Source organism: Saccopteryx leptura, chromosome 1 (genome assembly GCF_036850995.1).
Source record: "Saccopteryx leptura isolate mSacLep1 chromosome 1, mSacLep1_pri_phased_curated, whole genome shotgun sequence".
Classification (NCBI taxonomy): domain Eukaryota; kingdom Metazoa; phylum Chordata; class Mammalia; order Chiroptera; family Emballonuridae; genus Saccopteryx; species Saccopteryx leptura.
Genome location: NC_089503.1, coordinates 103557728 through 103569871, shown reverse-complemented (window position 1 = coordinate 103569871; position 12144 = coordinate 103557728). Strand labels below are relative to the sequence as shown.

Below are 12144 nucleotides of genomic sequence, written 5' to 3'. Positions count from 1 at the left end.
ATTCTAGTGCCTGAGGCGGAGGCCATGGAGCCATTCTCAGTGCCCAGGCCAACTTTGCTCCAATGGAGCCTTGGCTGCAGGAGGGGAAGAGAGAGAGAGAGAGAAAGGAGAGGGGGAAGGGTGAAGAAGCAGATGGGCACTTCTCCTGTGTGCCCTGGCCAGGAATCAAACCCGGGACTTCCACACACCAAGCCAACACTTTACTGCTGAGCCAACCAGCCAGGGCCTCTTTTTTTTCTTTTTCTTTTTGAGACGCCAGGAGGCAGAGAGACAGACTCTCACATGTGCCCCAACTGGGATCCACCTGGTAAGTCCCCTACCAGGTTGCTCTGCCCTTCTGGGGCCAGTGCTCTGTTGCTTGGCAACTGAGCTATTTTTAGCACCTGAGGCAGGCCATGGATCTATCTTGCCCACCCAGGGCCAATTTGCTCAAACCATTCAAGCCATGGCTGTGGGAGGGGGAGAGAGAGAGAGAGAGAGAGAGAGAGAGAGAGAGAGAAAGGGGAGTGGTAGAGAAGCAGATGGTCGCTTCTTCTGTGTGCCCTGACTGGGAATCGAACCCAGGACTTTCACATGCCGGGCCAACACTATTGCTGAGCCAACCAGCCAGGTCCTCAAGGAAATTTTGAAAACACTCAAAAATGGGCAGTTTATTGTACTGGAAATCAAGACTTGTAAAGCTCCTCTAGTTAAAGATTGTGTGATGTTGGTATAAGTAGACAAAGCAGCACAGAAACAAAGGTACAGCCTGGAAAATGGACAATGCTTTCAATAAATGGTGAGGGTCAATTAGCTAACTGTTAAGTGTAAAATAGTAAAACTTCAGCCCTGGCTGGTTAGCTCAGTCGGTTAAGAGCATAGTCCCGAAATAACAAGGTTGCAAGTTGATCCCTAGTCAGGGCACACATGGGGAGAAACCAAAAAATGCATGACTGAGTGGAACAACTAATGCTTCCCTTTCCCCTCCCTTCTCTCTCCCTTCTTGTCTTTCTACAAATCAATAAAAATTAAGCCCTGGCCGGATAGCTCAGTTGGTTGGAGTGTCATCCCAGAGCACTGGGTTGCCAGTTTGATTCCCTGGTCAGGGCACATGCCGGAGCAGTTCTACGTTCCTGTTTCTCTCTCTCCCTGCCTCTCTCTCTCAAAAAAGTAAAACTTCTGGAAGATAACCCAGGCATCAGCGAGCATCCTGAGCACTAACTATGAAGGAAAAGGAAGGTAAGTTATACTACATTAATATTAAAAACTTGTTTTCATTGAAAGATATCAAGAGTGAAAAACCAGAGTGGAAGAAGATATATGCAATGCATATAACCAAACATTTCCATAATTGGAATGTTTTTTTATGCCTATAAACTAATAAGTGAAAGACAGTAAATCCAAAAAAACTGGGCAAAAGACTTAAATAGGTATTTCACAGAAGATAAGAGCCAAAGGCCATTAAGCATCTAAAGGGAGGCTCAACATCATCAGCTCCTGGGGAGTAAACAATATCATTACACATCTGCCAGAAAGGCAAATGTTAAAATATTGACCAAATCTTGCCAAGGATATGGGACAACTGGCCTTCATAGAAACTGCTGGGAGGAGTTTACATTGGTATACGTGTTTTGGAAACCTATAGGCAGTACCCAGTAAAGACTACCTATCTATTCCTATGACCCAGTACTCTCACTTCAGATACTACCAACAGAAAGGCATTCATGTGTACAAAGACAGACACACGCTTGTTCTGGGTAGCAGCTCAAAACTGAGACAACTCAAGTAACAGTTACTGAAGAAATCAGAAGATATGTTTATAAAATAAAATACAATAAACCGAGCATTGGAAATGAATGAACCACAGCTACAATTGATCCCACCTTCTGTCCCACCCAGGACACCTCCCAACCCTTCAATCAATACTGGCCTCTAGTTTATTCATTGTTCAAGTTGTCCTGTTATGTTACCACCACACACCTCTCTTGTGAAGTAGGTAGGGTAAACTTGAGCCTGTATGTCTCCTAGTTCTTTAAAGAGCTAACAAATCCAAACTGAAGAGCACTGTAATTCCAGTTAACCAGGGAGTCCAAATCCAGCCTCAAGGGAATTTATGCTGAGGTTGAGTACTGTGCCCAAATTCAAATCATTTTAGGATTTTAGGTAAGGGTTACATAGGTTTCTTCTCCTTCCTCCTGCCACCCTATTCATTCTTTTTTACACAAGCCTTTAAACAGTAAAAACCATTCTTCATCTGAAACAGTCTGTGAACTCTGTAAGAAACCAGGCTGCACCTAAAGCAGCTAGTTAATGGAAAGAAAAAGAAATTAATTCTCAGCACTCCTCCTGGCAGTGTGAATGAATCCCAGATCTCAAACCACTCCAACACTGCACCCTACAGATGCCCATGTGTTAGTGTCTTGGCCACCTGTAGATTCCAGGCAGCTAACTAGGAAAAAACCAATGTGGACAGGTACAAAGCAAAAGCTTTTTCAGGACTACCAAGTACTGTTGAGAAGTTGTTAAAAGCAAAGGCCATAAAGTTAGAAGCAGAGACCAACAAGGGTTAGTGTCCTGGCTCTACTACTTAGGACATCTAATGACCTTGGGCAAACCACAGTCCATCCCCATCATCATCTCAAGGCTGTTACATTAAGTGAAATAATATCACTGCACAGTATTCACTAATGACAGGAACTTCAAGGTGAAAGGCAAGTGGTTTATAATTTTAAAAGGCAATCAGCCCTGGCCGGTTGGCTCAGCGGTAGAGCGTCGGCCTAGCGTGCGGAGGACCCGGGTTCGATTCCCGGCCAGGGCACACAGGAGAAGCGCCCATTTGCTTCTCCACCCCTCCGCCGCGCTTTCCTCTCTGTCTCTCTCTTCCCCTCCCGCAGCCAAGGCTCCATTGGAGCAAAGATGGCCCGGGCGCTGGGGATGGCTCCTTGGCCTCTGCCCCAGGCGCTAGAGTGGCTCTGGTCGCAATATGGCGACACCCAGGATGGGCAGAGCATCGCCCCCTGGTGGGCATGCCGGGTGGATCCCGGTCGGGCGCATGCGGGAGTCTGTCTGACTGTCTCTCCCTGTTTCCAGCTTCAGAAAAATGGAAAAAAAAAAAAAAGGCAATCAATGGGTAAAAAAAACTTGATCCATTTCCCGTAAAACAAATCTTTACAGTGAACTTGAAAACAAAAAAGGTACCTCTGAATATCTGTAAAACATGACCAAACTGTTAATTTAATCAAAGCATAAGAAATTGTTAGAATAAAAACTTTGTTTTCTAAATTTGACAAATTATAAAGTAGATCACTTACACACAATACAACTATCAAGTGAGATAAAAAGTTACCAGTCACCAGCAGGTGCCGCTCAAGAACTGACTGCTGCCTGGTCTTATTTCAACCCCATGAAGTTTCTCAACCCTTTAATCTATTCTTTTCTTTAAAAAAGAGAAACTGACCCTGGCCAGGTAGCTCAGTTGGTTGGAGCATTGTCCCAGAGCGCCAAGGTTGTGGGTTCAATCCCCAGTTGGGCTACATACAAGAATCAACCAATAAATAAGTAGAATAATAAATCAATGTTACTTTTTCTCTTTCTCAAATTCAAGAATAAAAACTAAAAAAGAAAAACTGAATCATGACGAATACTTACCAAGTCCATCCATTTCCAAAATAGAAAACGTATTTAAATAAAGGCCGTACTGCACACCAAAGGTAAAACAAATACTTTTATTGCACATTTATAAGATCTGCATAGTTGTAGCAATCATTCTTCCCTCCCACAATGCCCTCATCCATCTTAAAATTTGTTTAAAATACAATAGCAAAACTGCAGCCTTTTAAAAATGGTCAACAGAGATACTTCTCTCTCTACATATACATATACACAGATTTGTTTTTCTTTGTACAAACCCACATCCTTTATTTTTTCAAAGAAAAATGGAGAGAGCGTCTGACTGCTCTCTCGGGCTAGCAGCAGCCTTAGTCATGTTTCTGACAGTTTTCAGACCCTAGGAAATTTTACCTAAATGGTTAACAACTATCAAAATGCTCTCTTTAACCATAAGTTTGACCTCTGTCTCCGAGTCTGTTTTTGTTTTGTTTTGTTGGGGGAGGGGGGGGTGTAGGAGGGACAGGTGAGAAAAGTGAAGGGGAACATAGCCATTGACATTGTGACAAGTTTGCACAGTGACAGGTGGTTACTGGGCTTAGTGTGGTGATCACAGCGTTAAGGTATATAAATGTCAATCACTATGTTGTACACCTAAAACAGCTATAACATTATAAGTCAACTATACTTAAATTAAAAATAAAATAAAATAAAATAAAGACTCCCTCACCAAAAAATACACACAAAAAGGGGTCAACTGTACTAGTATGGGACACCCGAGAGTTTACATACACTCATGTTCTCATTTAAAAACAAAACAAAACAAAACAAACCCGCTATCTTTAGTCAAGTTTCACAATGTTATTCTGTCTAAAGTCCCTAATACTTTCCTTTCTTTCACTCAGGATTGAGCATGAGGTTTTCCGGTTTATTTAAAAATATAAAATAAAAGAGCAAAAAAAGGAGAGGCAGCATTATTGCCACATGACCTTAGACTCCACCCACAGGTGAGAGGGCGGTGGTCATCTCCTGCCCACGGCCAGGGAAGGCTTGTGTTTCTCACCTCTCACAAGTGAGAATTTCAGATGTCATCTGCAGTAAGTGGTAGCTGTTCATCTGGCTCAGTTTCTGATGAATCACCCGGTTCTATTCTGCTGTAATTATGCCTGTCGGGTAATTAAAAAGTGGCAAAAGGCTCAGAAAAGCCCAAGCATTCTCACAGGTACAAGGGGCCGCTCAGGTCTGCTGGCACACTTCAACACCTTAATACGCTGGTTCCTGCCTTTTTTTTTAGTAAATTGCTTTAGTGATTCTGTTCTGAAAAAGTGCAATTTTATTTTCAATCTTTTGTTACACAGACAGCATGGTTGGGGTGTGGATCTGAATCTTAGTTTTTCATCTAATACCTTTTCCAAGGTAAACACTGTGATACCAGACTTCTGTTTAACAGGTGGGCACCAAAGACCAGGACGGCCCTAAACAAGTAACGGCTTATTTCACTGTCACAGCTGAAACCCCTTGAATTGACTCCATGACAGCGGCAAATCGGCTGCAAAGGTCATACGGAGAATTGGGTCGAATAGTTGGAGGCTCCTTCAAGACAATGATTTCTGCAGAAGGATCTAGAAGCCTGGGTAGAAACTCCCCTAAGCACAGCTGCAGATTTTCTGTGGAGAGAAAATGGATGGTTGCATATACAGCTAAACAGATCTCTGAGTAAAAACTAATCAAGCCTGCAACTATATGAAAAGGTCTTCTACACAGCTCATTACACAACCTCAAGGCATTCCTCTGGCCAGCCTACAACAAACGGTAATTCCTCAGGCCAAACCAGGAGCAAAGACCTACTTCCCAAATATAGCAAAGCTTTAGTTCACAGCTTGAAGCCATCTGACATATGGGAGAATAACACTACATACTGACTTCACTATGGACAGGTCTACTAATCAATCATATAATTACTACTATTTTTTTTGTCTGTGTGACAGGGACAGAGAGACAGAGAGAGGGACAGATATAGACAGACAGATGAGAAGCATCAATTCTTCATTGCAGCTCCTTAGTCTCCTTAGTTGTTCATCGATTGCTTTCTCATATGTGCCTTGACGGGGGGTGGGAGGTGGTGGGAGGCTATAGCAGAGCAACTGACCCGTGGCTCAAGCCAGTGACCTTGGGCTCAAGCCAGCAACCTTTGGGCTCAAGCCAATGACCATGGGGTCATGTTTATGAACCCACGCTCAAGTTAGCAACTCTGCGCTCAAGCTGGTGAGCCCACGCTCAAACTGGCAACCTTGGGGTTTTGAATCTGGGTCCTCTGCATCCCAGTCCAACGCTCTATCCACTACGCCACTGCCTGGTCAGGCAATTATTACTATTGTTGTTGTTGTTTTTAAGTGAGAGGAGGACAGACAGAGAGACAGGCTCCTACATGCACGCAACTGGGATCCACCTGCCATCTCCAGTCTGGAGCAGACACTTGAATCAATCAAGCTATCCTTAGTGCCCAGGGTGATGCTAGGACCAACCAAGCCACTGGCTGATGGGAGGGGAAGAAGGAGAGGAGAGGGAGAGAAGAGTGGGAGGGAGGGGAAGAGAAGCAAAGAGTTGCTTCTCTTGTATGCCCCGACCGGAAGATTGAACCCAGGATGTCCATACACTGGGCTGACACTCTACGCACTGAAACAACCGGCCAGGGCTCAATCATCCTTTTAAACCTGGACAAAGTAGATATAACCGTCTGTACCATAAATATAATGTTGCCACTGTCTTTCAAATGATTAAAATATACAGTGTGCACAAAGAGCATTAAGTAAAGCTATACATTACACATGGTCTAAACCAGTGGTCGGCAAACTGCGGCTCTTTGGCCCCTTGAGTGTGGCTCTTCTACAAAATACCACGTGCAGGCGCTACCTCAATAAGGAATGTACCTACCTATATAGTTTAAGTTTAAAAAATTTGGCTCTCAAAAGAAACTTCAATCGTTGTACTGTTGATATTTGGCTCTGCTGACTAATGAGTTTGCCAACCACTGGTCTAAACAAAAACTAAAGACATTAAAAGAAAATTCATACCTACTAATTAAAATAGAAATTTTCAGTGAATATTACACACTTGAACACTTTCCAATAGGTCAACAGAATATCTTTACATCAGTAAGAAACTAACAAAGAGGATTCATATTAGTATACACAACAACTTTCTAAGTCTATCAAACTCACCTAAAAAGAACTAGTTTTAGGCTCCCTCCCTAAAAGACTTTGGATAAGCAAGACTATCCCATATAGTTATTTATTAATCTCAAAGGCACAGGAATTAACATGATTATGCCTTGATACTTCAAGCCAGAGGAAAATTTAGGGATGACATCATCAGGAAATCAAGCTGCATATAAGCACATTTTGGTTTTTAAACTGAAAAATTAAGAGTTCAGATTTTGGCAAATGCTAAGAGGAACAAAGACCCAGGTTACCTTTCCTTGTTTCAACAGAGCAGATTTAACTCACATCCCAGGGGTTCCAATAATCTCTTTAAAAGGCTTGGCCACCGGTGCTACACAGTGAGATCATTGTAGTGTCTATAATTCTTAAGAGCCTCAGAAATTACTAGGAGGGCTAAAGACAACATACCTGCAATATCTTGCCCAAGGTAAGAGCACCAGTGTTTCCTCATGATCTCAATGGCATCCAGGTCATCCTGGGAGATGTCATTGTTAATGATAAGGTGAATGCAGGGAATGATCAACTCATTCATCACGCTGATGCCCTCTGTCACAGAGTGGTCATCGTTTGTCTCAAAGAGAGATGCCGCTCTGGCATTCAGCTCCTATAGGCAAAGGGACAGGGAGAAAGAAAAGTCTGAAAAAGATAAATACCTGTTTTAAAAGATCCTAACAAGTGGTTTACAAACTTGATTGCCCATTGGAATTGCCCAAGGAACCTCTAAAAACCATTTCGCTCCCTACCCATGTTAGATGCTGATATAATGGGCATGGAGGTGACCTGATCACTAGGATTCTTTAAAAGCTCTCAACGTGTGCCTGACCAGGCGGTGGCACAGTGGATAGAGCATTGGACTGGGATGCGGAAGGACCCAGGTTCGAGACCCCGAGGTCGCCAGCTTGAGTGCGGGCTCATCTGGTTTGAGCAAGGCTCACCAGCTTGGGCCCAAGGTTGCTGGCTCCAGCAAGGGGTTCCTCGGTCTGCTGAAGGCCCGCAGTCAGGGCACATGTGAGAGAGTAATCAATGAACAACTAAAGTGTTGCAACGCGCAATGAAAAACTAATGACTGATGCTTCTCATCTCTCTTCGTTCCTGTCTGTCTGTCCCTGTCTATCCCTCTCTCTGACTCACTCTCTGTCTCTAAAAAATAAATAAAAAAAATTTAAAAAGAAAAAAAGAATAGCTTTAAGAAAAAAAAAAACGTGGTTCTAATGCAGCTAAGCCTTTGACCCACTGGCCCCAATTTACAAGTCAAAATCCTGCTTCCACTCAAGACTTATTCAATGGTCCTCTGCCCCAATGAGCACCAGAATCACCAGCAGAAGATAAGTGATCCCTCAGGCCCCAGTGTAACTGCCCCGGGGGACAGGGACAGAGGTAGGGGGTGGGGGGGCTATGTGGCACCACTATGTGGCATCACTGTGTGTGCCAGTTCCCTAGGGCAGTGTTTTTCGAACCGTGGTCCCTCAGAAATTTCCTGCAAGTCCTTGAAAGAGTTAAGCACAGTAATATTCTATGAAGATGATAGACCCAATGATCTTAGTCTAACTTGCTCATGCTCAGGGTGATTTCTGCCTTAGCGGTCCCCCAAATAATTCTCCATTTTCACCAGTCCTCAAGTGGAAAAGGTTAGAAACCACTGCCGTAGGGGGCTCTGACATCCCGAGGGTGGAGAGCCAACAGGAGACAGTCCGAGCCCCTGTCACTGCTTACCTGGGGAAGTGAGCAGGACTTCCCAAATGTAATCTGTACTTGGTGATTTAACAAATAAAAATATGACTAATAAAATTCAGATCCATCAAATCTACAAGCCCTCTTCTTCAGCTTCAAAATGCCCAGCACTCCTTCAACTCCTACAGAATCCACAGCATAAACCAGAGCACGGAGCTCCTGAGGTCAGCACACCTGACGTAACCCCCCCCCCCCAGGTGTTGACAAGGCAGTGATGCAAACACGGGCCTGTGTCCCCTGAAGGCACACGTAGCACACAGTCCGAGGAGAGCACCCACAGTATTCTGGAGGACAAGCACCCCATTAAACTCTTGGGTAGGCAGAGTGGATACAAGTCTGCCTTTCCACGTGGCTGCCGCATGTAAACAGGCCAGGAGGCCTTCAGTGTTGCCCAACAACGACAGGACGCAGGACCAGGTCTAATGGTTCATGCCTTAAAAAGAGACCGAGTCTCTTTAGATGCCACTAAACTCTCATCTACTAGCGAGGAACACAGAAAAACACTGCCTCCCAGTAACACATTTAGACATGCTTACTGCGTTCCAGACACAGGGAGAACAGCTAACAAAGAAGACCGAGCTCAAGGAGCCCCCCACCTGGGGGAAAGCAGTGTGGTCAACGCAACCCTACATAAAGGGACAGAAAAGGGGTAACTCATTTTCAACCTAACTTCTATCAGAGATTGAGGAACATAAGTAATTTAAAATAATCTGTTTCAATGTTAAACTCCTCTTGAGAGCTTGGGAAAAAAATCTAAAGCCAGTTGGAGATCATTTAGTTTTTCTAAGTTATACTTCTTCATGGCTTCTAGGAGCAGAGGTAAAGACTATCAAACAATAACGATCATAAGCTTGGCAAACAGGACCAACCAGGAGGCACTTTCTTCGGTATAAAGCGATCACGGATTCCTTCACCCCCCGGCGGGGCCCCTTCGTCAGCAGGGTCGCGTTGCTCTGGTAGGCGTACACCAGGTAGGAAAGAGCTTCTTGGTACCTGAGACAATGGTACATAAACAACAGCTGAATGCTCCTTCTCCAAAATCCAGGGCTTAGACCTCACTGTTCCCAAATACAAGGGTTGATGTGGCAGCAGTTACAAGAGTCTCAGAGGGGGAGGTGGCACCGGGCGCTGGGTAAAGCCTGAGGGAGGCAGCTCTAGGCAAAGCCTGAGGGCAAGGACTACGGCCAGTCTCAGCTCTTCCACAAACTGGCCAGACACCTGAGACAAATCGTGAAACCTCCCAGGGCCTCAGCTTTTCCTAACTCCAAAACAAAGAAGGGGTCGGTGCTTATTAAGGGCTGCAGCAACTCCAAAATCCATTCTCTCTGAGCTCATTTACCACAAAGAACATGAATCCATCTCTATGTGAAGGAAGAACACTGGGAAAAGCAGAGGAACCTGGTGTGCGTGACAGGGGAGCGCACGCTGTGCTCTGAGAGCAGTAAATAACAGTGTCCTGACCAGTAATCTTAGTGACATCAAAAGACAACATACTTCCCTTTCTGATAGAGTTCAAGGCCTGTCAGGAGGTACACAGACACCTTCCGGAACAAGCTATAATCTTCATGCCACTTCTGAAAAGGAAGGACGATCATTAATGATTATGACCAGAATAGACTATTTCAACACTTTCCACACAGTTTTTAAAAATTTTTTCCATTGATTTGAGGGAGAGAGGGGGAGAGAGAAAGCCATCAACTCGTTGTTCCACTTAGTTGTGTACTTGCTGGCTGCTTCTCATATGTGCCCTGACTGGAAACTTAACCTGCGACCTCTGGCATGCCAGGATGATGCTCTTATCTACTGGGCTACCTGGCCAGGGCCTCCATCACAGTAAGTAACTCTATACAATTATTTACTGAGCATATATGGCCAAGCACAAAAGCAACAAACAAAAACTTTCAGATAAAAACATTCAACATTTAGAATAAGTCTACTGTTGACCTTAATTTTTAATGTCCTATTCCTTCCCCTGAGGAACAGAAGTATATGTTTCCTATGAGCCTCAGAGTCCATCATCTTAATTTCCAACACCCAGTCATTCGGCTCTGGTGTAATGAATGGCCTCCCCTGGTCTGATGGAGCCCACAGCTGTGAGAGGGTGACAGGGGCCGCCCACCACTCAGGACAACACGCAGGCAGCGTGGGTTGGCACACCTTGGCTGCAGTGCAACAGTGTTCACGTACAACAGAATACTTTTATTTTACATTCGTAGTTATATATGCATTTTTTTTTTCTGAAGCTGGAACCGGGGAGAGACAGACAGACTCCCACATGCGCCCGACCGGGATCCACCTGGCACGCCCACCAGGGGGCGACGCTCTGCCCACCAGAGGGCAATGCTCTGCCCCTCCAGGGCGTCGCTCTGTCTCGACCAGAGCCACTCTAGTGCCTGGGGCAGAGGCCAAGGAGCCATCCCCAGCACCTGGGCCATCCTTGCTCCAATGGAGCCTCGCTGCGGAAGGGGAAGAGAGAGACAGAGAGGAAGGAGAGGGGGAGGGGTGGAGAAGCAGATGGGCGCCTCTCCTGTGTGCCCTGGCCGGGAATCGAACCCGGGACTTCCTCATGCCAGGCTGACGCTCTACCACTGAGCCAATTGGCCAGGGTCTATATATGCATTTTAATGCACAGAAATTTAATTTCTAATACAGAAATATTAGAAAACTACATTATTTAACAGAAACCCAGACCATGAGTTGAAGAACTTCATTGCCTAGAACAAGGCTAAAGAAGTATGTAATTAAGAAAATGAAATGTTGATTCACGTTAACAGAAGAATGGAATAAAGAAACCTGCTGTTGTGAGGGTCAGAAAAGATCATTTATCCATTCTTACCCAGTTTTTTTTGGGGGGGGGGTGAGGTGCAGAAGAAGACACAGGAATGAATGTTTGTGGCTTTGTAGTTTTAAAGAAAAAAATTCACCTTGTACTCCTCCATGTTCATGTCATTGGGACCAATCTCCTTCAGCTTAGCCTGAGCCACCTTCATGATACTGATGGATCTGTGTGGACAAGTTCAGAGAGCAATGAAAGGTCCCAGTGCAGCTTCCCCACCAGGATGTCAGCCAAGCCAGACCCAGGAGGACGAGCATTCACCTGAGCACACCCTTCTCACCTTTCATCATAGCTAAGGTTTTTATCCGCAAACTGTTCCAGAAGGGTTCGCTCCACGACCCTTTTGGGGGCTTCGTTCTGGAAGAAGTAGACGAGCACGTGCTGCAGGCGCGGGTCGCTGTGCGAGGCTGGGGGCTCCCGGGCGAGCTGGTAGAGCCTGGAGTACTCTTCGTGGAATGCCTAGCAAGGACAGGTAGCAGTGAGAGGGTGCCGTGCGGCTCCGCAGTCGGAACCTGATGCCTATGGGCAGAGGGGCTGCCGTACTAAGAGGGCTGCTAAGAAAGGTCTTATTGAGGAACGACAGAGGCAACTATAGAATCTGAAGTCTGCACTTCATAAGGGATGAAGATCCTGTAGCATTCTGGCACCAGAGACCTATTATATTTTTAAGAAACATTTTTTCATAAAGTTCTCAGAAAAAAACTTATTTAGTTTTACTTATTTCAGGCATACCTTGAGTCCCAAGGACTCAAATTAAAAAAAACCCACATA

At 45.0% G+C, this 12144-nt stretch overlaps 1 protein-coding gene across 4 annotated transcripts in view; it reads right to left on the bottom strand.

Annotated features, from left to right (window-relative positions):
* Window positions 1-3690: 3690 nt before the first annotated feature.
* Window positions 3691-12144, bottom strand: part of USP28 (ubiquitin specific peptidase 28) — a 64915-nt gene continuing 56461 nt past the window's right edge. For all 4 annotated transcript variants that reach the window (XM_066372855.1, XM_066372877.1, XM_066372870.1 and 1 more), the window contains 6 exons: window positions 11654-11832; window positions 11462-11540; window positions 10032-10111; window positions 9407-9530; window positions 7215-7410; window positions 3691-5252 (listed from right to left, as the gene is read on the bottom strand). In XM_066372855.1, coding sequence (XP_066228952.1) covers window positions 5077-5252; window positions 7215-7410; window positions 9407-9530; window positions 10032-10111; window positions 11462-11540; window positions 11654-11832 — 834 coding nt within the window. In that variant the 3' untranslated portion in view covers window positions 3691-5076. The remainder of the gene's footprint in view (window positions 5253-7214; window positions 7411-9406; window positions 9531-10031; window positions 10112-11461; window positions 11541-11653; window positions 11833-12144) is intronic.